The sequence below is a fragment of the Leucoraja erinacea genome, chromosome 35 (assembly GCF_028641065.1).
Source record: "Leucoraja erinacea ecotype New England chromosome 35, Leri_hhj_1, whole genome shotgun sequence".
NCBI lineage: Eukaryota > Metazoa > Chordata > Chondrichthyes > Rajiformes > Rajidae > Leucoraja > Leucoraja erinaceus.
The window spans coordinates 14,323,079-14,349,134 of record NC_073411.1 but is presented as its reverse complement, the minus strand read 5'-3'; the positions used below and the strand labels follow the sequence as shown (position 1 = coordinate 14,349,134).

At 49.1% G+C, this 26,056-nt stretch overlaps 1 protein-coding gene across 4 annotated transcripts; it reads right to left on the bottom strand.

Annotated features, from left to right (window-relative positions):
- LOC129713380 (LIM domain-binding protein 1-like) lies at window positions 1-25,932 on the bottom strand. 4 transcript variants are annotated; one of them, XM_055662397.1, is made up of 11 exons: window positions 25,841-25,932; window positions 18,899-18,998; window positions 16,040-16,084; window positions 15,492-15,567; window positions 14,569-14,671; window positions 12,870-13,042; window positions 11,276-11,398; window positions 10,777-10,860; window positions 10,327-10,450; window positions 9,565-9,710; window positions 1-809 (listed from the first exon to the last, which is right to left on the bottom strand). In XM_055662397.1, the coding sequence occupies exons 2-11, from the start codon at window positions 18,916-18,918 to the stop codon at window positions 783-785; spliced, it is 921 nt and encodes a 306-aa protein (XP_055518372.1). In that variant the 5' UTR covers window positions 18,919-18,998; window positions 25,841-25,932; the 3' UTR covers window positions 1-782. The 4 variants fall into 4 exon arrangements, with proteins under 4 accessions (XP_055518372.1, XP_055518369.1, XP_055518370.1 ...); XM_055662394.1 differs by lacking the exon at window positions 1-809 and adding an exon at window positions 2,528-2,921; XM_055662396.1 differs by lacking the exon at window positions 1-809 and adding an exon at window positions 5,076-5,811.
- Window positions 25,933-26,056: the final 124 nt, after the last annotated feature.

Below are 26,056 nucleotides of genomic sequence, written 5' to 3'. Positions count from 1 at the left end.
CCCCCCCCCCCCGCTGCTGGGTCTGAGGGTTTCTCCAGGGTTTTTCTATTTTTACACAATGCAGCAGAGTCCAATTTGGGCAACACTTATCAGAAGCAGGTGGGCTGCTGCATCCAAAGTGTAGGTCTATCAGTATCGCAGGCAGGACCCTTCTGCACAGCTCAACATGTACTGTACAATCAGCACTGGCTCCGTTAGTGACATATTAACAGTAAATGGACAAGACACTCCCTTTGTTCATTTCCCTTTTTCACTTGCATTCATTTACTCGTCCAAATTTTCTTGTAGTCGGACGTATTTAATATTTTATTTTTAACAAGTCGACTGTTCTTTTATGAAAGGTCGCCAATCACTATCTATGTGACAGGAAATGGGATAATGGTTGTTAAGGTAGACACAAAATGCTGGAGTAACTCAGCGAGACCCTTGTTCAGCCTCAAGTCTGAAGAAGGGTCTCGACCCGAAACGTCACCCTTTCCTGCTCTCCAGAGATGCTGCCCATCCCACTGAGTTACCCAGCGTTTTGTGTCTATCTTCGATTTAAACCAGCATCTGCAGTTCGTTCCTACACAATGGTTGTTACGAGTTGTGCAGTGTGTACTTGCACTCCACGACACCATGCTGTGGACTGACCGGATGTAGTTCTGCATTCACAATTCTCCCGTGAAGCGAGTTCCGGGGAGACGGTGAGCATCAGCCCTGGACCGTTCTCACACGCCTCTCAGATGCCGAGCAACAGCGACACTGTCAGCGGCCTGGGATCAGGAGTCTGTCCTCTCAGCCTAAGAGTGGTGCATGGCATGGAGGATCTAAACAGACGGGAGAAATAAAAAATGACAAAGGAAAAACTGACCGTGAAGCCATCATTCATATCTCAGCAAGTTCTGGAATTCCTGAAAATTCCCAAAGAAATTCCAGAACTTCCGTAGCTGTTGGGGTTGGCGGGCGGGAGTGGAGAAGGGCAGAGCTCGCAGAAGGGAGTGAACCTTCCACTGTGATAAAGCTTGACTCCAGATTTGTTTCACCAGCGGGACAAAAATGACTGTGGGAAAAGTTCCTCTACTTAATTTACGTGGAACTATTTGAAAACCTGATGGGATTTAAGGAGCAACTTTTCATTTACTTGTTTTTTTGACAATGGGGTCCAAAACAATTTCAATTAAGATAAACTGTACAAGTCAAAAATCAACCCGTGCATTACAATAAAATCAATTCATCATCATTTTACATTTACAGTATCATACAGAACACCACCAAAGTATCAGTTGATTGCAGGGCAGAAATAAGTGCATTAATATCAGAATCACACACAAATTAAACAAACGCCCTCTGTTTAAAATCTTGGTCCGCGTTTACAGGAAGTTCCAACAGAGCACTTCAAAAATATTCCCACTTACTTTACTGGGCTAAATGCACTGATGGAATATCCAGGGTTACCATTGCATTACATTTTCTGGGAAGAAAACCTTGGATTTTATTTTCCGTTAGGAAGAATCAATGGGTCGGAATCATCTCCCACCAGATTACAAGGAGGTTCAGTTAGTGCTTTCACATTTTGAAACCAGAAGGAAAAAAACAGGAATGTAACTAACGTGGTAACTTTGGGGTCTGACAACTAATTACATTAAATGTCATTCTTAATACTTGTAGTTCTACTAATACAAAAAGAAACATTCTACCAGGGCTTGAATAATGCAACCAGATTGTATTCAAGAGAGTTAGATTTAGCTCTTAGGGCTAAGGGTGTTGGGGAAAAAGCAGGAACGGGACACTGATTTTGGTTGATCAGCCATGATCATATTGAATGGCGGTGCTGGCTTGAAGGGCCGAAGGGCCAAAGGGCCAAAGGGCCTCCTCCTGCTGCTATTTTCTATGTTCATTCAGCAAGTTTCAAAATGTGAAAGTACATTCTGAAATTAGAGCTAGTTAGCTATCCCTTCACCAGCTAAACGAGGAAGTGACGATTGATCAAACACCCCTTATTCAATCAACTGGGAGTCCAGTTCATGGCAGCGTCCAATATATATTGAAGCTAAGCCCTCTATTAAACATGTGGCAGAAAGCGCTGCACAAGTCTCAGTGAAACTAACGGCGAGGTTAGAATTTGAATTCAGACCTCTTGCTAGAGGCCAATGTGGAGGTGTCAATCCCCTTGGTCAGCCTTTTCTCGTTGATTTTTCTGCTGTTACTCTTGTCTTAGTGGTGGGAGATGTCACTACCCTCAGTGGTGAGAGTTTCACTGCCATTGTGATTCTTCACTATCACCCTTCACTCAAGTGGAACGCATCAAGCGTGAGCAGACTGAGCGATTCCCAACTCACTGTTGACCCCAAGCCCGTTACCGTCCCAGTGAGACGTCAAAGCAGCGCTCTCTCAGAAACTGGATAGGAATAAGGAGCAGGAAACAAGCCTAGCCCTCATGGTTGCATTCCACAGAGGCAGGCTAGATTGGGTATTGAACCTACATTGAAGGACCCTATTCAATGCGATACATCTAATGGATGCAGTTTCACCACCCCCCCCCCCCCCCCCCCCCCCAACAATAAACAAAAGTAATGCACTTACTTTATGCCCTGGATCACTGTTCAAGAAACATTTTGTTCACAACTGAATACTTGCTTGTGCCCCAAGGGGTTTAAACCTTCGAATGCATCAGTCCCTGCAAATTCTTAAGATAATTACTAGAGCTGTCAGTGCGGTTACTGAGATGTGGGGTTATCGGACTTGCTCTCCTGGCTCGATGGTGCTTTACTGTTCCAGGGACTGCTATTCCCCAAGGCTGGCAAGTTACGGAAGTCGTCGTCGTCATCGATACCATTGGCGGCATCATACTGGCCGTTCTCTAACCGCGTGATTAGACGCTCATCCTCGTCACCGAACTCCCCACCCATTAGTGCTGGCTCACCCACAACCATAACGTCCTACAATGAGTAGGTCGCAGCGATTAAACCACAGCAAAGACCACAAGAGAAAAGTACTTTGTTTCCTCACACTTCAACTCAGCATCAACTCAAGCACTTTCCTTGAATATAACCCAATGATTCTGTACGTACATGTGGAATGGGAGGAATAGGCCCAGACAATTTGGTTTTATTGCTAGTGTGTGCGTGTGTGTGTGTATGTATGTCCGTGTGTGTGTCCCCGTTTGTATATGTGTGTGTGTGTCCGTGTCCGTGTATGTGTCCGTGTGTGTGTCCGTGTGTGTCCGTCTGTGCGTGTGTGTGCCCGTGTGTGTGTGTGTGTATGTGTCCGTGTGTGCGTCTGTCTGTGCATGTGTGTGTGCCCGTGTGTGTGTATGTGTCCGTGTGTGTGTGTGCGTCTGTCTGTGCATGTGTGTCTGTGTGTGTTTGTGTGTCTGTCTGTGTGTATGTGCGTGTGTGTGTGTATGTGTGTGTGTCTGTCTGTGTGTGTATACGCTGTCCGTATGTGTGTGTGTGTGTGTGTGTTTGTGCGTGTGGGGAGGTTGGTCCTGTTAAATAAAACCTATCGACTAGGTCAAAGATTTGTTCCCGCTGTCAGAGTTAAGTAATGTGAAAAGTGGCTTCAGCAAGATTAATTTTGTTCTCAAATTTATATTATGTGTCTTTACTTCTGTGCGGAAAAATACCATTTAAAAACGTTAGCCGAGTCGCCTGGAGCATCAGATTGATCACGTGAGCATATCTGCTTCTCTGAGGGAAGATTTGTAAATGGCCTTCTAATGGAGCTCTCTGCAATGGGAACAGCTTTGACTGCTGAGAAAGATCTCATCCCGTTCCACAGCAAGAGAGGCAATGCTCCGCATCAAAGCTGGGAATGGAGGGATATACATCATGTGCAAGCACATAGGATTAGTTTATCTAGGCAACATTGTGGGCTGGAAGGGTATCTGGGCTGCACTCCCTATGTTGTGTGCACCACTTCCTAACCCGATTTCACACGAGGTTAATTTAATAGTCCCAATATTTTCTTCTCAATGCCCTGAACTTTATACCCATATGTGCTGAGAACATTTTCTGGGAAGACTTAGATTTGCATAGAACCTTTCATGTCCCTTTGAGAACAGTCCAAAGTGCTAGATAGCCAATTAAACTAATCTCCTCTGCCGAAGAAAGACTAAATGCTGGAGTAACTCAGCGGGACAGGCAGCATCTCTGGAGAGAAGGTAGGGGTGACGTTTTGGGTCGAGACCCTTCTTCAATCTGAAGAAAGTCACCCATTCCTTCACTCCAGAGATACAGCCTGTCCTGTTGAGCTACTCCAACATGTTGGGTCTATCTTCGGTGTAAACCAGCATCTGCAGTTCCATCCTACACACAATCCCCTCTGCCTGCAGGCTATGACTAGTTTAAGGAAAGCATTGCATGTACATGTTATTAAGACACCTTTTCTGAAGAAAAACATGGGTCCAGTTGAAATGCAACAAAAAAAAACCTCAATGGGTCAATAGCCGAGCCAAAATGCTGACCAATCCTTTGCTGTTTGACCCGCCAGTTGTATTATTAGCTGCAGATTCCTGCATCTGTAGTTATTTGTCTCGTGAATCATGATGTTGCGTGGATCATAATGTACGTGTACGATAATGTTTCTTTCTAATCAGTCATCAATGCCCCACATCCGTGCAGTGTTGATAGTGTTATTGGCACCCTACCAATGTCTACTGATTCCCCTTTAGTGTTGGGATCAGGTCAGGCCTCTACACAACTGACAATTTTAATATCTTGGATACTTATGGATACAAATTGGACATAAAAACATACAAAAATCTCAAAAATGCTGGACAACCCATCTACCAAATTTCCGCTACACTTGATGTCTGTTTAGGGTGCAGCTCCAACACGACGATCTTCTTTGCACTCATAATTCAATGTCTATTTGTTACAATAATTTGTTCAGGGAAGCTTTTTAAAAAAATAAAAGTCTGGAGTTAACTCAATTGTACATGAAGTGGGAGAGAGGTAGATGTGATCTGGACATTAACTTTTTTCATCGGGTTCAATTCCTGTTACCTTTCTTGGGTAGGGCAGAGTTACATCAGGGACTTGTTTGACCTCCAGTATCATGCCCCCCCCCCACCCCCCCCCCCCCCCCCCCCACCCCCCCCAGGGTCGTCTGCACCAATATTCATGACTAAGGTTTATCTGGATTATTCCAAACAAACCTCCAAAGTTATAAAGAGCTACACTGTGCATAAAAGTTACTTTAAAAAAAAGGCTTTTCTGTGTAAAAAGTACACCAGTAACTGGCCAAAATCTGACCTGGAAACTAAATGACCTTAACCCTGTGCAAACTGGTTCTCAACATTTTTGGACTGCTACATAGCCCTGACCCAGTAATTCACCGCTGAATTCTGGAAGGGCCAAATCTGGAGTTAAAAATAGAATGACCTCTGATCTAACAAGGACAGCATTGCTCAGTTTGTCTCTTCCCCCATAAAAGAACAAGCTATGAGCTTTATGAGTCTGATTCTCAAAGTGCAGAGTTAAATGCTGATGGGCTCAAGGCCATTCATTGTCACTCAGTCCCATTACCAAACCAGGCACGGATAGAATCAAAGGCTGGTTTTTGATTCAAGGAATAGAACTTATTTGGTTAGATTCGGGGGAAATCCTAACAGTATTAAAATGATCCCTTTAAGTAGGTTTGTACCTCTCTGTATCTACAACATGGAGGATAAGACAAAAACCAATCTTCTGAGTTTTCGAAGCAGTCTGCCTTGTCCCCAGCTGCCGAGACCCACCTAGTGTCTAATAACGTTCTAGTTTGGCCCAGTGCCGGAGCAGGGTCACAAACCCGACCCTTTTAGCTCAGCAAGTTACTCTCAGGCTGAACCTGCAAGAGAAGAGGGCAATCTTAATCAAAAGTTGGTCTTGCCAAACTCATTCTGTACTTATTCGCCACATGCAAATCCTCAGCAGAGTTTATTTGGGAGTTTGTTTTTTTTTTTTTAATAGTTGAGAATGACTTGATTTGTTTTTTTTTAATTTTTTGTAAAAGATATTTTATTGAAAGTAAATTGCAGAAATCTGCTGTGTTCTTTAGCAAAGGCTTGGCGTGGGCAATTGTGGTTCATTCCCCTGTTCTACAATAATGGCTTAAAAGACTATGTGAATTTCAATCAATCCAAAGGAGTGTGGTCAATGTTGTTCATGACATTGTGTTTAAGAAGGAACTGCAGTTGCTGGAAAATCGAAGGTAGACAAAAATGCTGGAGAAACTTACAAAATTCTTAAGGGGTTGGACAGGCTAGATGCAGGAAGATTGTTCCCGATGTTGGGGAAGTCCATGACAAGGGGTCACAGCTTAAGGATAAGGGGGAAATCCTTTAGGACCGAGATGAGTAAAACATTTTTCACACAGAGAGTGGTGAATCTCTGGAACTCTCTGCCACAGAAGGTAGTTGAGGCCACAGTTCATTGGCTATATTTAAGAGGGAGTTAGATGTGGCCCTCGTGGCTAAAGGGATCAGGGGGTATGGAGAAAAGGCAGGTACGGGATACTGAGTTGGATGATCAGCCATGATCATATTGAATGGCGGTGCAGGCTCGAGGGGTCGAATGGCCTCTACTCCTGCACCTATTTTCTATGTTTCTATGTTAAACTCAGCGGGTGCAGCAGCATCTATGGAGCGAAGGAAATAGGCAACGTTTTGTGCCTATTTCCTTCGCTCCATAGATGCTGCTGCACCCGCTGAGTTTCTCCAGCATTTTTGTCTACCTTGTTCATGATATTGGTCACTGACGTCCACCACTCTCAATGTAATGTCCGCTAGTAACACATATTAATCCTTACTGTATCAAGATGGACTGAACATTGACCGCAGGATATTACTAATCCAGAATGAGGAAAGGAGCCAATGATATTACTTCAAAGGTGGACGCAAAACGCTGGAGTAACTCAGCGTGTGAGACAGCATCTCTGGAGAGAAGGAATTCCCGACCCGAAACGTCGCCCATTCCTTCTCTCCAGAGATAATGCCTCACCCGCTGAGTTACTCCATCATTTTGTGTCCACCTTCGATTTAAACCAGCATCTGCAGTTCTTTCTTACACAATCATATTACCTCTCTCTGTAAAGACTGATTGATCCAATTATTCTTATCTCATTTAATTTCATGGAAGCCTTTGGTGACACAAACTGGGCCTTGCAGGATGAGTGATGAAAATGTTGTCCCTCTAAAACAAGAAAAGTAGCCAATCAACCGATCAACAACCTATTAACTTCCCTGGCAGCTGAGAGTTTTGCAGAGCCAAACCATTCAGGATCTGGGACTCTGAAGAAGGGTTTCGGCCCAAAACGTTGCCTATTTCCTTCGCTCCATAGATGCTGCTGCATCCGCTGAGTTTCTCCAGCATTTCTGTCTACCTAGGATCTGGGACTCACTGACTTGCCCTCGACCTGCGCTGTAACCAAGATTGCAGCTGCTACGTGTAACTTATCAGCTACACACCATTAAATTAGTTCAACTGGTCTGCACTGAAAAAGGAGCCACTATCACAGTTTTTCAGTTTTCTAACACTCACATACCCACAGATATACCTAACCCTCATTGCAGAGTAGGGCTTTAAGGCAGCAAAAAATAAGACAGGAATAATTCAGATTAAAAGGGAGATTGCAACTGGAGTTTACAAGATCAATAGGAGTGATGGTTCTGCATTGCTTTAGGTCAGTGAGTGCTTGTGGTTTTTAGTAGCAGTGTAAAGCTATAATAATTCATAAATCTCACCATGTAAAGAACACAGCAGGTCAGTACTACACCGAAAACAGACACCTCCATAAACCTTACTTCCCACACCTTAGAACATTTAGTGTTAGGACTAATTAAACATTCGACACGGTTGTTAGAAAGCAAGTACAAGCGACTACTGACAGCTTCAGAAAGGGCAGCCGCCATCTCCAATCACAAACTGTTCGGTGTGTTTGAAGATGGTTCTATGGTTGAAGGCCAGTCAGCTGCCAGAGAGGATGTGAGGGTGTCAAAGCTGGCTGGTTAGCTACCCCATCTATATAGGCATCTCAAGCACAGCCCCACACATGAAACCAGCAGACCTGTTTACACAGCACTCACTCACACCATAGTTACAACAGAGAGGAAGGAGACTGAACTGTACTGCTTTCCCTCACAGTGGGGAAACGTTGATTCCACTGTGTGGGGGATCTTCATGTGAGATTCTATCGTGTATTCTGTCCTTTTTATTCGTATGGCTGTACTGTAACTCGAATCTCACTGAACCAATTGGTGGATGTGACAAGAAATGTAACAAAGTTGATTTTCCATTCAGACCCAAAAATGCTTGGCTTTTCTTAGTTATTTTCCAAAAGGAATTGGTTGCCGAGTTAAGTCTAGGGTTCTGAGGTAAATGACAGCACCTTAAGTAGGAAATCAGGCAACTCTATTTATCGAGATGTTTTATTGGCATGTTTCATCCTCTAGTTTGGCTAGCATATCATTTATCTGTTCCTCGACTTTATTCTCCTACTTAATCCAAAGAACCCCATTACAGTTTACAAGGTCGTCTTTGTAGAGCTGCATAGGAACTGTAACTTAATTACATTTCACCACAACTTCAACTATTTATTCCAAACTGTATATTAGTGTTGTCAGGTCGGGGGGAGTTCCCCCCCGCCACGGGTACCATGTAATCCTGTGCTACCTGCTCCATGGTCGCATAGTCGGCCACTAAACCGTCTCCCCCACCTGGTTTGCCAGGTGAGGAGGGGGCTGTGGACCCCCAGCAGGACCAAAGACAAGACCTGTCAAAGGGCGGATGAGCTCCTAGCGAGCCAACGGCCATCCACACTTCAGTGGAAGTTGCGATCACTGTCGTTGTAAGGAATGATGATAAAGCACACACACCAACATCCTATAAATTGCCCCGAGTGTGTCAGGAGTGGATGGGGAAAGTGGGATAACATAGAGCTAGTGTGAACATTTGATGGTCCGCGTGGACTCGGTGGGCTGATGAGCCCGTTTCCATGTTTATCTCTAAACTAAACGTCGAAAGCAGCATCTATGGAGCGAAGGAATAGGTGACGTCTCGACCCGAAAAATAGATGCTGCCTCACCCGCTGAGTTTCTCCAGCGTTTTTGTCCACCTTCGATTTTTCCAGCATCTGCAGTTCCTTCTTAAACACACTTGTTATTTATCTGTTCCACATTAACGGGACATGAGGCTTGTCCACTGCATGTACATTCTGTACTAGGAAAGAAACTAGAGATCTAATCCAAGGCAGAAAGCTTCACTTATGTCCAGCACATTGAACTCATGAGGTCATAAGTAATAGGAGCAGAATTAGGCCATTCGGCCCATCAAGTCTACTGTGCCATTCAATCATGGCTGATCTATCTCTCCCTCCTAACCCCATTCTCCTGCCTTCTCCCCATAACCCCCGACATCCGTACTGATCAAGACTCCGCCTCAATGATCTAATGGACCTGTTGCTTGCAAACTGCCCCAACTCACCCATAGTGTGTGTGTGTGTGTGTGTGTGTGTGTGTGTGTGTAAAGAGGCCAGCTGGTTTCACAGTGTTAGTGACAGTCAAGACAGTGCTCAACACATTTACAGAAGGATGTTTACAGGTACCTGAGTGGACAGACTGAAGCCTGTGGCAGGGCTGCTCTTCCTTTTGCTGGCCCCACTGCTGGTACTGGACGCCCCTACAGTGGCCACGTTGCCTCCAGATTGTTTCCTCTTTCGCCGCTTAGCGGTCGGCGGTCTGACAGGTTCGGCTGGGTGAAGACAAGAAGAAAAGCCGAACAGCAATTGCAAATTATTATGTGTGCCGGACATTAGTTCCCCAGTGATGGAGCACAAATGTTCATACACACTTTCAGCAAATGGGTGAAAGAAAGATGGTCTGGAGTAAATACTTCAGTCCCGAATCAAAACCTCCCTATCCATGTTGTTCAGAGATGCTGCCAGGTGTTGTAGATATTCCCAGGCATTGGTCGCTTGCATCCCAGCCACTCCCTCTTCTCCCCTCTCCCCTCTCCCATCAGGCAAAAGGTATAGAAGTGTGAAAACACACACCTCCAGATTCAGAGACAGTTTCTTCCCAGCTGTTCCAGGCAGCTGAATCATCCTACCACAACCAGCGAGCAGTCCTGAATTGCTATCTACCTCAATGGTGACTCTCGGACTATCTTTGTTGGATTTTACTGGCTTTACCTTGCACTAAACATTATTCCCTTATTCCCTGGTTCGATTGTAATCATGTATTGTCTTTCTGCTGACTGGTTAGCACGCATCTTTTCACTGTACCTCGGTAAACTAAACTGAACTTTCTACAGATACACCCAGCTGCCGGCAGTCTGACGCCTCTCCTCTGCACCTTCAACCACTTACCAGGTGGAGCCACCATCCGCTGCCACTTCTGAAACAGGCAGGTCTTCAGACAGTCGCGAGGGCTAAGGTTATAGGTCTTGTGCCTGGACATCAGTTCCTGCATTGGCTCCAAAATGACACAAAGCTGGGTTGCATAAAAGGAAAAAAAGAATTCACATAATCAGACCAAGATTTCTGAAGGTTAGACCAAGTGCGTTATCAGTTATCGGAGCAAAGTCCTGAGCACAAGATGCGCTGCAGTTACCTCTTACTGAAGTTTCCTGCACTTCCATTACATGTCACTCATACGAGTTAAACTCCACGGAAAACACTCTGCCACAAATATGATCGATTAATATAAATCTTCCTGTTTGGGAAGATTATCGTTGTCCACCTGGGTTTGAAATATTCCACAACTGTTTCCACACTGTATGGCACAGACCTAGGCTCGTGCTTTCTCATCACACTTACCCTGAGGTAGTTGAGAGTGAAGTTGGAGAGACCAGAGCGGGTGATGCTGTTGGATAACTGTTCCAACATTGGAGGATCCTGGGCCTGAAACAAACAACGTGACGGGGTCACAAACACCAAATTACAACATCGTTAACCGTACATTTCACAACAACCACAAGTTAATATTTCATTGAACAAAAAGAATATTTTGGGACCCATAAAGGGGTCTGTCCCACTTGCACGACTTGCCCAGCACTTGTCATAGTCGCAGCCGGTCCCCAAAAAATGTTCAACATATTGAAAATCCAGCGGTGCCCAGAAAAAGGTGCGACTCTTTGGGCGACTACTCACCACCAAACACCGCGGGGTGACACCTGTATGGTGGTGAGTAGTCGCCCAAAGAGTCGCACCTTTTTCTGGTCGCTGCTGGATTTCAACATTTTGAAAATATTCGGCAACCTGCTGGGACTATGACGGGTGCCGGCACGTCACATATAAATAAAACTGCAACACTCACGTGTGTCGCGAGGATGCTACGTGACAGCAGCTCGCGGTTTTGTCTGATATTAAAATGCCAATTCTTAATGCGCATCAAATCATCAAAGGTAAATTCCAGGTAAAGGCGACCTTCCGTGCACACCTGAGGAAACAAGCAAGCAAGTACAAGCTAAAAAACAACTCATGTGCAGGAAAGTTGATGGTTTAAATCAAAGGTAGGCACAAAATGCTGGAGTAACTCAGCGGGACAGGCAGTGCCTGTGGAGAGAAGAAATGGGCGACATTTCGGGTCGAGACCCTTCTTCAGACTAAAAACCAGCTCACCTCACTGCTCTTTATTTTGTCAAGACTACCAAGTTCCTTCAAACTTGCTCTCTGCCGGCTCCTAAATTCAAAACATAATTCTTATTCTGCAGTGTTTAAGAAGGAACTGCAGATGCTGGAAAATCGAAGGTACACAAAAGTGCTGGAGAAACTCAGCGGGTGCAGCAGCATCTATGGAGCGAAGGAAATAGGCAACGTTCCTGGGCCGAAACCCTTCTTCACGCTGAAGGAAATAGGCAACGTTTTGGGCCGAAACCCAGAAGGGTTTCGGGCCGAAACGTTGCCTATTTCCTTCGCTCCACAGATGCTGCTGCACCCGCTGAGTTTCTCCAGCATTTTTGTGTACATTCTTATTCTGCAACCTTGTTCTATTGACACCAAAACTCTGTTGATTCATTGTCCTACAATTTCGACCAGAATTCTCAATTAAACACCAAACAAGACTTTAAACTAAAAAGTTGTCCAAATACTTACAGCTTGGAATTGATTTTCTGACAGTATTTGTAAATTAATTAGGTCAAATTCATCACCTCTCTACTGTGGACATTCAGGAGTTTTTTTTTTTTTAAGTTTACACCATATTTGAGACCCAGAGGACAAATTAAATTAGGAAAAATAACGATACAGAATGCCTGCCCTCCTGTGTAGGAAGGAACTACTAGATGCCGGAAGATTATTCCCGACGTTGGGGAAGTCCAGAACAAGGGGTCACAGTTTAAGGATAAGAGGGAAGTCTTTTAGGACCGAGATGAGAAAATCATTTTTTACACAGAGAGTGGTGAATCTGTGGAATTCTCTGCCACAGAAGGTAGTTGAGGTCAGTTCATTGGCTATATTTAAGAGGGTTAGATGTGGCCCTTGTGGCTAAAGGGATCAGGGGGTATGGAGAGAAGGCAGGGATGGGATACTGAGTTGGATGATCAGCCATGATCATATCGAATGACGGTGCAGGCTCGAAGTACTCCTGCACCTATTTACTATGTTTCTATGAACTGCAGATGCAGGTTTAAACCCGTAGACACAAAATGCTGGAGTAACTCAGCAGGACAGCAACATCCCTGGAGAGAAGGAATGGGTGATGTTTCGGGGCGAGACCCTCTTCTTTCTTCTGAAGAAAGGTCTCAACCCAAAACATCACCCATTCCTTCTCTCCAGAGATGCTGCCTGTCCCGCTGAGTTACTCCGGTATTTTGTGTCCATCTGCCCTCCTGGTTCATTATCTGTGTGTACAAGGTAAATGGCAAAAACTCACACCACCCACCATTGATGGATGTACCTGCTTATCCTACCTTGGTGAAGATAGGTTTGCTGTGTAGTGTGACCATGCTGCACAGATCACAGTCCAGGATCACCAGGTTGCCATGGAATGATTCTTTCGAGTGCTTCAGGTTAAAATAAAGATCAGTTGCTCCACCATCAAAGATGCTACGAAAATAGCGAGGAATCAGGGTCCGCCCAATTGCTTAGAAATAAGAGACAAAAACTGATAAGTTACAAGATTGTAAACCAGGTTTTATCTCACAATGAACTTTAAACAATCTAACGTTCTGCAGTGTGTTGGCATTTTCCAGCTGCTGAGGGAATAAAAACAAACAGCTGGAGGAAATCAGCATCCGTGGATAGAAATCTGTATCCGTGGATAGAAATCTGTATGTCATGTTGTCACTTGCACGCGGAGCACCAAGGCAAATTCCTTGTATGTGAATACTTGGTCATTCATTCATTCAAGTGGACAGGTAACGTTTCAGCTTGACCCGCTGAGTTGCTCCAGCTGCGTCTTGTGTTCAAGGTTGCAGGACATTTACCACCTCTCACTTCTTCTGCCTGTGATCGCCACCTGCTTTAAATGGACATCCACGAGAATAGCATGGTGACATATCTCAAGGACTACAGACCAGTGGCCCTCATGGCCTTTGTGATGAAGGGCTTTGTGAGAGCAGTTATGACCCAAATCTCAGTAATAACTTTGAGCCACTTCGATTTGTCTACCGTCAAATAGCAGCAGATGGACAACTTTGCTCAGTCATCACAGGTACTGACCTCCCCACTGTCCAGAGGATGCAGGGAGCACTGTCCAATCAGATTCCCACACCACCCTGGCCACACTCTCTTCTCACTACAACCATGGGGATAAAAGTAAGGCAGCCTGAGAATTGTTACCCCCAGATTCAAGAACAGCTTCCTCCCCATCAACCACGAGGTCTCTGAACTACTCTGCATGATGCTACCTCAGCCACGAACCACTATGAACATTACACTACTATTGTTGTGAGACGTACTTTGCTTTTTGCAATTTCATGGTCTGGTTTACTGAGAATAACAGATAATTCATTGTACATTTATTTGTTGTTGCTGCTCCAACGTGCCCATAAAGTTGCTGCAAGTAAGACCTTCACTTTCCGTAGACTTGGTTCCTCCCACACTGTGGAGTACATTGGGCAGCAAGCTTTTGCCATCCTGTTTGGTCATGTGTGACGTCTCCCACCCTCGATAGGTTTGTGTCCTGGGCTTCCAAATCCTTCCATGTGAGTTTTGGTCAGCCTCTTTTCCTTCTTACATCAGGCTGCCAGGTCATTGCTATCTTAGGTGCACGTTATGGTGACATTCTGAGTACATGTCCTGCAAATTTCATCTGTTGCAGCTCAAATGACAACGAAACACTTTTGTATTGATGTACAGGATATTTGCAGAAGTCATTTTACGATAGTTGACCAGTGATTCATGTTTATCCATGCTAATCTTTGAGCCATGACATTATAGCACAGCCTTCCTTGGCTAACTGCTTCATCGGATGGATTTTCAAATTGACGTTGGTGTCATTTGTTTGACATGTTCAGGGTATAGAGTGATACAATGTGGAAACAACTTGCCCACTCCGGCCAACATGTCCCAGCTACACTCGTCTACCTGCCTGCATTTGGTCCATATCTCTCCAAACCTGTCCTATCCACGTACCTGTCCGATACATGGTGACTAGGAAATACTCACTGTATCGTTTTGGGCCATCTTCCAAGCAGCAGGCCACAGTTAATATGGCATCATCTTCAAAAAATTCTGCGGTGAAAGAATCCCACCAAAGGTTGTCACATTCCTGGAGTGAGAAAACAAAAATCACACCCACAGTGTACTCATCCTTAACATTTGTTGAACCCAAACAACATGTTTAACTGCCATCTGATGCAGGGAAGCACAACAATTAAATCAAAAGAGAAACACTGAGGCATGCAGGCTGTTATCCCTTCAACTACAATGAATTAGTGGGCAGCTGAATACTGTAAACATTTGTTGTAAGACTTGTCTCAATTCCAAACTCCGTAAACCATGACCACCAGACTAAATAACGGTTTCTTCCCAACAAACATCAAGCCCTTGAACACTATGACACAGCTGATGCAGGTTCGATCCTGACCACGGGTGCTGTATGTACAGAATTTGTACCTTCTCCCCATGGGTTTTATCCGAGATCTTCAGTTTTCGTACAGGTTTGTAGGTTAATTTATGTAATGTTGTCCCTTAAGTCCAAAATAAAGTTTATTATTATTATTATTAATAATGGGCAAGAGGAGAAAATTAAAAAAAAAAGATAAAAATCGGTATTTCCTGCAGGCAGCTTCTCCTCCTGATGGGATGGATACATGATGGGTTATTCGCAACTTCTATGGAACTGCCTCCAACCAGTTCTCATTCCCATCTCTCTTATAATACAAGCAGAACAATAACACAATAGTTTAGCTCAACTATGAACTTCTCTGGTTGGACTAAGAACTTTTGAGTTTATTTTGTGGTTATTTATTTATTGATAAGCTAATAAGCAGCTGTGACGATATGGCTTCTATTCTGTCCTCTGTTCTAGGGAGGACAGTTACAACTTCTTTAAACATTTACTGAATAACTGGCTTGGAATGACTCACCTCTGTCCAGTTCTGGAGGCGCTTGTTGAGTTGATAGATCCTATACTCTGGCTGCGACATATAAGGTGTGTGTCTTCTGAAATTGTAGGAATTAAAAACGGTGAAATGGGTCCAGAATATATATTATCCGGTAGAAATATATACCTGCTACTGAAGAGTATTATATGAATTAAAGAACCATAACAAAAACAATGATGATATCGAGATAGTAGCTGACTATGAAAGCAATTATGTATCTGATATTATACTTTGAACCGGGAAACAAGGTTCTGATTTTCACTTCACTCACAATGTACAGCAGATATACCGCTGGTTTGTTTGTATACATATCACAGACAAGGTCTATAATCAGTTAGTTCACCAGCAGAGATCTACTTTTTTTGGCAAATTCTCACTGAATTGCTTTACTGGCAGAAGTAAAATCACAGATGTTAAGATTTTAAAGTATAAAGTACAGAGGTCACAAATGTGGATATGTAACAAATGAAAGGTCCCCTCCTGCAGAGATACATCAAAGACACCAAACAACGGAACCAAAATGTCCTTACCCAATACTGGGCTCCGGATATGTAGGAGGATAAGACGGTGTCGGACTACAAATGAAGATGAAAGTGGTGACGTTAATTGCTGCTGCACTCAGTACCAGTATTTTTCATTTAAAGATAACATTCTGTACTTTTCCTGGGCCATGCACTCCCACAAAGCTGAGCACAGGTAGCAAGCCTTCCCCTGAGAGCTGAGGCTGTGCTACCGTGAACTGGTCAATAAGGAAGATGCTGGACATATATTAAGGACGGTGCACGGACAGATACAGATCCCTCAGAGTTAAGTCTGCAGTTTGATAGATTAAATGTCGAAACCCATGACCATGTGTTAGTGCATACTCCCAGCATTCCAATGTTGCAAGCCATTCCTGCAGGACTTGCTGTTCCAATTCTGACTAAGAAAAAATAGTAACCAACAGGCATTAAATATATTCACACCAAATGAAAGAAAATCTCCGTTAACAGAGACTGGCCATTATAAATTCAACAGTAAGCTCTAATTGAGCAGCCTTTGTTTATGGTATTAAAATATTCATATCCGTGTACTGTTGCCAAATTTGACACTACACTGCTTGCATTGCTGATCCACACTGAGCTGAGAACTAAACATTAACAGCAAGCTGGATTCAAATATAGTTTGCAACAATACTCTACACTTTCCACGTGGAATCCAAATATTCTGCTATCACAAGTTCAAAACAACCCCAGTCTAGGATTCCTTTTAAGGCATCAAAGTTCTGATCGATTCATCAAATTACCACACACTCAAACTGCAGACAAACCACAACTAAGCTTTAGTAACTAATCTGTAATAAATGCTAGGGGGAATGTCCTATATATTGTAAGGCTCTGTTCAAAACCATACCAAGAGGGCTGTCAAAGTAGAAAGAACTACTGTTTAAGAAACATTTAGACGGGTACAAGGAGGGACATGGGTCAAACGCAGGCAGGTGGGACGAGTGTAGATGGGGCATGTTGGTTAGCGTGGGCAAGTTGGGCCAAAGAGCTGTAAGACTCCAGGATTCTATGATTATCAATTATAGATTTGGGCTGAGATATGGCAGATAGAGTTTAATCCAGACAAGGGTATGGTGGTGCACTTTGGAAGGTGCTGCTGCCAGGAGTGGGGCGGTAGGTGGCATTTAAAGGGCTTTTAGATAGACACAAGAATATGCAAGGAATAGAAGATATGCATCACGTGTGGGCAGAAGGGATTCATATAATTAGGCATCACGTACGGCACAGATATCATGGGCCTAGACGGTCTATTCCTGTACTATGCTACATATTACACACAGTGGACTGTAAGTGGTCAATTCTCAATCCTAATGCTGAATGCCTGCCTCATCCTTTACTAAATTCAACATCATTAAACGGCAATAACACCAGCTAGTCACATATATCGCAGCGGCCCATTCCACAAGCAACTAGTACAATCTGCTTAGCACACTTGTTAAAAGTAACACTGGCTCCCGTCGTGAAACGATGAACTTGTCTTGATTCGATATCTGCAAGCTGGCCTCATTTAACTTACGCGTGCAAGCATTCCTGGATAACACGGTATAACAACACATTGCATAAGTTATAGCACAGATGCAGGTTATCTGCTGTTGGAGCTTGTGTCTTCACCCACAGCCAGACCTTCACCCTATCTTAGCTGTGCATCTAGCTGGTCTTCATAGGCTCAACACTGTTCCCCTAAACTCCAGGTGACCTCTACATTACATTGTAGGAAGATCCTACAAAACAGTCCGTATGGAGATATTCTGGAATGCAAAGCCACACTATCTACACGTGTGTAAAAAAAAAACGTCTTTATCTATTCAAGTTTCTTGCCCCACATATATTCCAGCTGATTTTATTCCGTATCTCAAATTTTTGTGCAATGATCTGTGAATTTCTGGGTAAATGTCTCTGACCAGAACCATTATAACACATGGCTCACTCTTACTTGCAAACATTTCTGCATCCAGGTTGAAGAAGCTTCTGAGAAATTACTTTATAGGTTTATCTGCCTTACATTAGCTCTGCTGTAGGACCATCCCACTATTTGAACTGGCCTATGATAAGCTGTCCCTGTTCTTATTTTTTTTTTGCAATAAAAAGCACCAGCCTGATCTTGCTCTCCACATTTCTGGCCTTGTAAAACTTTACGATATATTCTTCCAGTCCACTGGCTGCTTAAGTTGGTCAGCAACGGACCCATTGTGAGGAGGTTTAAGAAGGAACTGCAGATGCTGGAAAATCGAAGGTAGACAAAAGTGCTGGAGAAACTCAGCGGGTGCAGCTGCATCTATGGGGCGAAGGAAATAGGCAACGTTTCGGGCCGAAACGTTGCCTACTTCCTTCAGGGTTTCTGCCTGAAACGTTGCCTAGGGTTTCGGCTTCAGGGTTTCGGGCTGAAACGTTGCCTATTTCCTTCAGGGTTTCGGCCTGAAACGTTGCCTATTTCCTTCAGGGTTTCGGCCTGAAACGTTGCCTATTTCCTTCAGGGTTTCGGCCTGAAACGTTGCCTCCTTCAGGGTTTCGGCCTGAAACGTTGCCTATTTCCTTCAGGGTTTCGGCCTGAAACGTTGCCTATTTCCTTCAGGGTTTTGGCCCGAAACATTGCCTATTTCCTTCGCACCATAGATGCAGCTGCACCCGCTGAGTTCCTCCAGCATTTTTGTCTACCACCCATTGTAAGGGGGCAAGGAACGCCAGCCACATCTGACAGTCAAATGATCCTGTCTTTCAGCCTCTATCCTGGTTGACAGTCACATATCACTCTCAAACACCATCTGGAAGACACATCTAATAAATGGAAAGAAGCAGACGGACACGAGATAACACATCAGCAGCAGAACGCTCCGTTTGACCCACCCGAGATCTCGGTCCAGCATGGCTCCCTCAGTCTCTGGAATGCACTTCAGGTTGGAAAATTAGTGAAATGTATTTGAGCAAGAAACCTTGACAACGTAACCTAAAACAGACAAAGACATAAATCAGGAAAACAGACACAACTGACCACCTTTCATCATGACATTTTAATATATCAGCAGTTCCAAAGTTTTACTGACAGAAAGAAGCTAAGGAGACCATGATCACGGGATTCTCTCCATCGGGATTTAAGAGAGAGTTAGATAGAGCTCTAGAGGCTGGTGGAATCAAGGCAGGCAAGGGTTATTGATTGTGGACGATCAGCCATGATCGCAATGAATGGCAGTGCTGGCTCGAAGGGCCTCCTCTTGCACCTATTTTCTATGTTTCTCGAAATGAGCTATAGAAAATATTCTGACAGGATGCACCTCAGCCTGATATGGCCACTACTCTGCTTTTGACTACCTGAACCTGCACAGTGGTGAACAGTCCATCACAGGGTCATCGTTTCCTTCCATCCAGTCCATCTTCATGGTGCATTGCATGAGGAAGGCTGGAAGTACCGTTAACAATGCCCGTCACCCTGGCCATTCCTATTTTTTCTTCTACCTTATGGCAGAAGATACAGGAGTTGGAAAGCCTGGGAGTCCTGACTTAAGTAGCGCTTCTTCCCGACTGCTGACTGAACCATTCACCTCACATCCTCGAAAAACACCCCTAGGAATCATCTAAAACATCAATGTTAGGGTGACTGTGCTTATGTATGGGGATAGTTTTGCGAAGATGTATGCAAACAATGTATTTCACTGTACCTAATACACGTGACAATAAAGAAACCATTGAACCAATGTCACAGGCTCCTGGCAACAATGTCCTGCACTTGCTATGAAGACTAAAACTGCACAGCATACTCTGGAAAAGGTCTCACGTCTACAATCTCAGCAAAACACCCGAAAACAGAGAGGATGAGACGGAGTTTCTTCCCACAGGCCATGAGGACCGTAAACTCTAATCTCACCAGCAACTAATTTACTGCTGTGTGGTGTCTTTTTATTTTTCTAAAGTGTAAATACTGGTCTGTTCTGTTGGTTTGCACAATCCACAGGCATTGCCACTTTCATTTCACTGTACATCTTGTGACAAATACAGTTGACTTGTGTATTCCAGAGAAGTGAGTGACTGCCTTTGAAATCCTTTTCCATTACACCAAATGTGGCAACAACCAACCAGCCTCACGAAGCCCCCAAGTCAATGGAAATGGCTGGAAATACATCTCGCCTGAAGAGAATGTTCTTTGTTGCAGATGAACCTGCCCATCCAGGACATTAGTGCAGGAGTTGAATGAATGAATAGGTTAATCAGGGCAGTGACCTGGGCTCAGACATTTGTAGCCTCTGTCTCAATGATCTGCCTTCCATCAAAAAGGCCAAGGTTGGAATGTTTGCTGACAATTGCACAAGGCTCAGTTTCATTTACAATTGCATCATCAAATTAAGTCAATACCTGCATGTCCATACCTGAACTGCATGCAGCATAGACTCATAAATAACAGTCTGCAAACCCCTAACTTCCTCTCATACCCCTCTCCTCCTCATCCCTTGCCCCACTCATCTGCCCTTGTCCCTCTCCCCTCCACCCAATCCCAATGTCCTCACCTCCATCACAGGCCTACCCTCCCCTCTCTCCACTTCCTCTCCTCTCCCCTCACCTCCTCCTCTCCCTCCCCCTCTCTCCCTCTCGCTCTCCCTCGCTCCCCCCCCCTCCCTCCCCCTCCCTCCCCCTCTCCCTCATCCATCCTCCTCCCTCTCCCCCCTCTCCCCCGCCCCCTCCCCCACCTCTCTCTCCCTCACCTCTCCATTTCACCCCCTCCCGTCTCCCTCTCTCCCTCCCCTCCTTTCTGCCCCCCCTCATCCCACTCCCTCATCGCTTCCCTCCTCTCTCCCTCCTCCCCCCTCTCTTCCTCTCCCCACCCCCCTCTCCTCTCCCACCCCCTCTCTCCTCTCCCCCCCCCCCTCCCCTCTCCCCTCCCTCACCTCCCTCTCCTCCCCCCTCTCCCTCTCCTCCCCTCTCCTCCCCTCTCCTCCCCCCTCCCTCCTCTCTCCCCTCCCTCCCTCTCCCCCCCCCTCTCCTCCCCTCTCTCTCCCTCTCCCACTCTCCCCCCCCCTCCCTTCCTCCCCCCCTCTCTCCCACTGTCCCTTTCTCCCTCATCCTCTCCCATTCCCTCTCTCCCACTCTCTCTCTCTCTATCTCTTTCCCCCTCATTCCCTCTCTTTCACCCCCTCTCTCTCCATCCCTCTCCCTCCCTCACCCCCTCCTCACCCCCTCCCTCCCTCTCCCCCCCCCTCCCTCTCCCCCCTTCCCATCCCCTTCCCCTCCCCCCCTCTCTTCCCTCCCCTCTCTCCCCCTCCCCCCTCTACCTCCCCTCTCCCCTCCCCTCCTCCCTCCTCTACTCCCCCCCCCCCTCCCTCCTCTCCTCCCCCCCTCCCCTCTTTCCTCTCCCTCTTCCCTCTCCCCTCCCTCCCCCTCTCTCCCTTCCCCTTTCCCCCCCCTCCCCTCCCCCTCTCCCCCCCTCCCTTACCCTCTCCCCCTCTCACCTCATCCCCCTCCCCCTCCCTCCCCCTCCCCCCCTCCCCCTCCCCCTCCCTCCCCTCCCATCCCCCTCTCCCTCTCCCTCTCCCCCTCTCCCTCTCCTCGCTCCCTCCTCCCCCCTCCCTCCCCCCCCTCCTCAACCCCCTCCTCTCCTCCTCTCCCCTCCCTCCCTCTCCCCTTTTCCCTCCCCCCCCTCCCCCCCCATCTCCCTCTCCTCTCCCTCTCCCCCCCTCTCCCTCACCCTCATCCCCTTCACCCCTCCCCCCTCTCCCTCCCCCCTCTTTCCTCTCCTCACCCCTCCTCCCTCTCCCTCCTCTCCCCTCTCCCTCTCCCTCCCCCCCCTCTCCCCTCTCCCTCCCCTCCCTCCTTCTCACACCCCTCCCCGTCTCACTCCCCCTCTTTCTCCCCGCCCCCCCTCCCTCTCCCTCCCTCATCTCCCTCTCCCACCCCCCCACCCCTTCACCCCTCTCTCTTTCCACCCCGACCCCCCCTCTCTCCCCCCCTCTCCCTCCACCCCCCCTCTCTCCTTCCCTCCCTCCCTCTACACCCTCCCCTCTCCACTCCCCCTCCTCCCCCCCCTCCCTCCCCTTTCCCCTCAGAAAACTCTCACTCCCTCTCTCCCTCCCCCTCCTCCTCTCCCTCTCCTCTTCCCCCCGCTCCTCCCCTCTCCCCTCTCCCCTCCTCTCTCCTCCCCCTCTCCCCCCCCTTCCTTCTCCTCCCTCTCCCTCTCCCCCTCTCTCTCCCTCCCTCTCCCCCCCTCCTTCCCCCCCCTCCTCCCTCCCCCTCCCTCCTCCTCCCTCCTCTCCTCTCTCCTCCCCTCTTTTCTCCCCATCCTCCTCTTCCTCTCTCCCCCTTCTCCCTCTCTCCCTCTCTCTTCTTCCTCCCTCCCTCCCCATCCCCCTCTCCCTCTCCCTCCTCCCCCCTCTCTCCTCTCCTCTCCCTCCCGCCTCCCTCCCTCCTTTCCTCCCCCTCCTCGCTCTCTCTCTTCTCTCTCTCCCTCTCTCTCCCTCTCTCCTCTCTCTCTCCTCTCTGTCCCTCAGATGTTATCTCCTTCTCCCCCTAGGTTGTACTTGTCTAGCAAACCTAACCCCCCCTCCCTCTCTCCCCTTATTCTCTCCCTCTCTCGGCCCCACCCCTCCCCCCTCTCCCTCCCTCCCCTCCCTCTGCGCTCCGAACTCCCCTCTCCTCAACTCCCCCCTCTCTCTCCTCCCTCCCTCTCCCTCTCTCCCCCCCCCCTCCTCCTCTCCTCCTCTCCTTTTCTCCTCTCCCTCCCCTCTCCTCTCCTCTCCCTCCTCCCCCCTCCTCTCCCCCCTCCTCCCCATCCTCTTCCCTTCCCCTCCCCCTCTTCCTCCCTCCCCTCTTTCTCTTCCCTCTTCATCCCCTCCCCCTCTCCCTCCCCCACCCCTCCCTCTCCCCCTCTATACCCTCTCTCTCCTCATTTTTTCCTCCCTCCCTCCCCCCCCCCCTCCCTCCTCCCTCCCCTCCCCCTCCCTTCTCTCCTCTCTCCTCCTCCTCACCCCCCCCCCCTCCCTCCCCTCCCTTCCCTCACCCCCCTTCCCCTCTCCTTTTTCTTCCCCCTCTCCCCATCCTCTCCCTTTCTCCCTCTCCCCTTATCCCCCCCTTCCTCCCCTCTCCTCTCCCCCCTCTCCCCCCTTTCTCCTTCCCTATCACCCCTCCTCTCCTCCCTCTCCTCCCCCCTCCCCCTCTCCCCCCTCATCCCTCTCTCTCTCCCCTCACTCTTCTCACTCCCCCCTCTCCCCTTCCCTCTCCCCTCCCCTCCCCCCCCTTCTCCCCCCCCCCCTCTCCCTATTCCTCTCTCCCTTCTTTCCCTCTCCCTCATTTTCCTCTCCTCCCCTCCCTCTACCCCTCTCCCTTTTCCTCCCCCTCCCCTCTCCCCCCCCCCTCTCTCCCCTCTCCCCTTCTCACCCCCTCCCTCCCTCCCTCTACTCCTCTCTCCTCCCCCTCCCCCCTCTCCCTCTCCCACCCCTCCTCCCCCCTTTCCATCCCCCTCCCTCCCCCTCCTCCCCCCTCCCTCTTCCTTTCTCCTCTCCCCTCCTCCCTCTCATTCCTCCTCCTCTCCTCTCCTCCCTCTCCCCCCCCCTCTCCCCCTCCCCTCCTCCCCTCATCCCCCCTCTCCCCCCCATCCCTCCCTCCCCCCTCCCCTCCCTCTCTCCCTCCCCCTCCCTCTCCCTCTCCCCCCCCCCCATCCCTTTCCTCTCTCTCCCCTCCCCCCTTTCTCCCCCTCTCTCCCCCCACCCCTCTTCCCTCCCTTCACCTCCCACCCCTTCCTCCCCTCCGCCCCTCTCTCTCTCCCCTCACTCCCCCCCCCTCCCCCCTTTCTTCTTTCTCCCAACTCCCCTCCCTCCCCTTCCATTTCTCCCACTCCCCCTTCCCTCACCCCCCCCTCCCTCTTTTCTCCACTACCCCTTTTCTCCTCCTTTCTTCTCTCCCTCCCTCCCTCTCCCCCCCCGATTCCCCTCCCCCTCTCTCCTTCTTCCCTCTCCTCTCCTCTCTTCCCTCCTCTCCCTCCCTCCCCCCCACTTCGCCCTTCACTCTCCCCCCCTCCCTCTCTCCCACCCCTCCCCCCCCTCTCCTCTCTCCTCCCCCTCTCTTTCTCCCTTTCCCTTCCTCCCCGCTCCCTCCCCCTCCCCTTCACTCCCTCACCTTTTTTCTCCTTCTCACCACCCCTCCACCCACTCCCCCTCGCCCTCCTCTCCTCCTCCTCCCTCACCCTCTCTCCCCTCCCTCCACTTCTCCTCCCTCTCCTCTCCCCTCCTCCTCTCCCCCTCCTCTCCTCCCCCTCCTCCCACCCCCTCTCCTCTCCTCCCTTCCACCCCTTTCTCCTTTTCCTCTCCCCCTCCTCCCACTCTCTCCCTCACCACCCCCCTACCTTCCTCCCCTCTCTTCCTTTCCCCCCCCCCTTCTCACTCCTTTCTCCCCTCCTCTCCCTCTCCCCCCCCTTTCTTCCCTCTCCCCCTCCTTCTCCCTCCCCTCCCTCTCCCTTCTCCCTCCCTTTTTCTCTCTCCTCCTTTTTCCTCTCTCCCTCCCCTCTCCTCCCTCACCCCCCCCCCTCTCTCCTCCTTCCCCTCCTCTCTTTCTCCCTTCTCCTCCCATTTCCCTCTTCCTTCTCCCCCTTTCCTCCCCCACCCCCCTCCCCTCCCCTCTCCCCCTCCCTCCTCCTCCCCCTCCCTTCCTTCCTTTCCCCCCCTCTCCTCCTCTTCTCCCCGCCCCTTTCCCCCCCCTCTCCTCCCTCTCTCCCCCTCTTCCTCCTTTCCCTCTCCCCCCCCTCTTCTCCCCTCTCCTCTTCTCCCCTCTTCCTCCCTCCCCTCCCCCCCCCTCCCCCCTCTCTCCCCTCTCTCCCTCCCCCCCTCCCTCTCCCCCCCCTCCCCCCTCCCCCCCCTTCCCCTCCTCTTCCTCCCCCCTCCCTTCCCCCCCCTTTCCCTCTCTTCTCCTCCCTCTCCCTCTCCCCTCCCTCTCACTCTCCCCCCCTCTCCTTTCTCCCCTCCCCTCTCCCCTCCTTCCCTCCTCTCTTTTTCCCTCCCTTTCCCTCTCCTCCTTCCCCCCTCCCTCTGTCCTCTACCTCCCCCTCCCCTCCACTCCCTCACCCCACCGGTCCTCCTCCTTCCCCTCCCTCCCCCCCCCCTCCCTGTTCCCTCCCTCCCTCACCCTCCTCCCTCCCCCCTCCACCCTCTCCCCCTCTTTCTTCTCCCTCCCCCCGTCCTCCCTTCCCTCATCTCTCCCCTCTTTTTTTCTCCTTCTCTCACTCTTCCCTTTGCTCTCCCTCCCTCCTCTCTACCCCCCCATATCTCCCTCTCCCATTTCCTCTCCCATTTTCCTCTCCTCTCCCTCTCCTCTCTCCTCCCCTCCATTCTTCCACCTCCAACTAACCTCTCCCCCCTCTCCCTCCCCCCTCCCCCCTCCCACCCCCCTCTCCCTCACCCCCCCTCATCCCCCTCACCCCCCCTCCCCTTCCCACTCAACTCCCCCCCCCCCCTCTCCCCCTTTCCCCTCCCCCCCTCCCTCACCCTCCCTCCCTCACCACCCCCCTCCCCCTCTCCCCCTCTCCCTCATACCCCCTCCCTCACCCCCATCCTCCCCCTCCACTTCCCCCCCTCTCCCTCACCCTCTCCCCTCCCCCTTCCTCTCACCACCCTCTCCCCCCTCATCTCCCCTCACTCCCTCCCCCATCACCACTCCCTCACTCCCCCACTCCCTCCTCCATCTCCCCTTCCTCACGTCCCCCTCTCCTCCTCTCCCCCATCTCCCACTCCCCCCCCGCTCTCCCTCACCCCCTTCCCCCTCTCTCACTCCCTCCTCTTTCCCTCCCATCCCCCTCCCTCGCCCCCACTTACTCACCGATCCACCGACGCCGCTCGATTTGACCCTCACTTCCGGCGGAAGACAGGGGGCGGGGAGACGGCGACGCGCACGCTCGGTGACGTCAGTACGCATGGGGACGCGCTCCCTCCCGTTCACGTCGGTGCCGCGCATGACGGAGGGGGAGGGGGGAGGGGGGGGGGGGGGGGGGGGGGGGGGGGGGAATGCTATTGCCCAGTTTACAGCTACAGTAAC

Coding starts and splice junctions, on each gene's coding strand:
- LOC129713380 (XM_055662394.1), bottom strand. CDS start 18,918: ATGCTGGACCGAGATCTCGG. Junction 16,085..18,898: donor ATGCTGGACCGAGATCTCGG/GTGGGTCAAACG, acceptor CTTCATTTGTAG/TCCGACACCGTCTTATCCTC. Junction 15,568..16,039: donor TATCCGGAGCCCAGTATTGG/GTAAGGACATTT, acceptor CTACAATTTCAG/AAGACACACACCTTATATGT.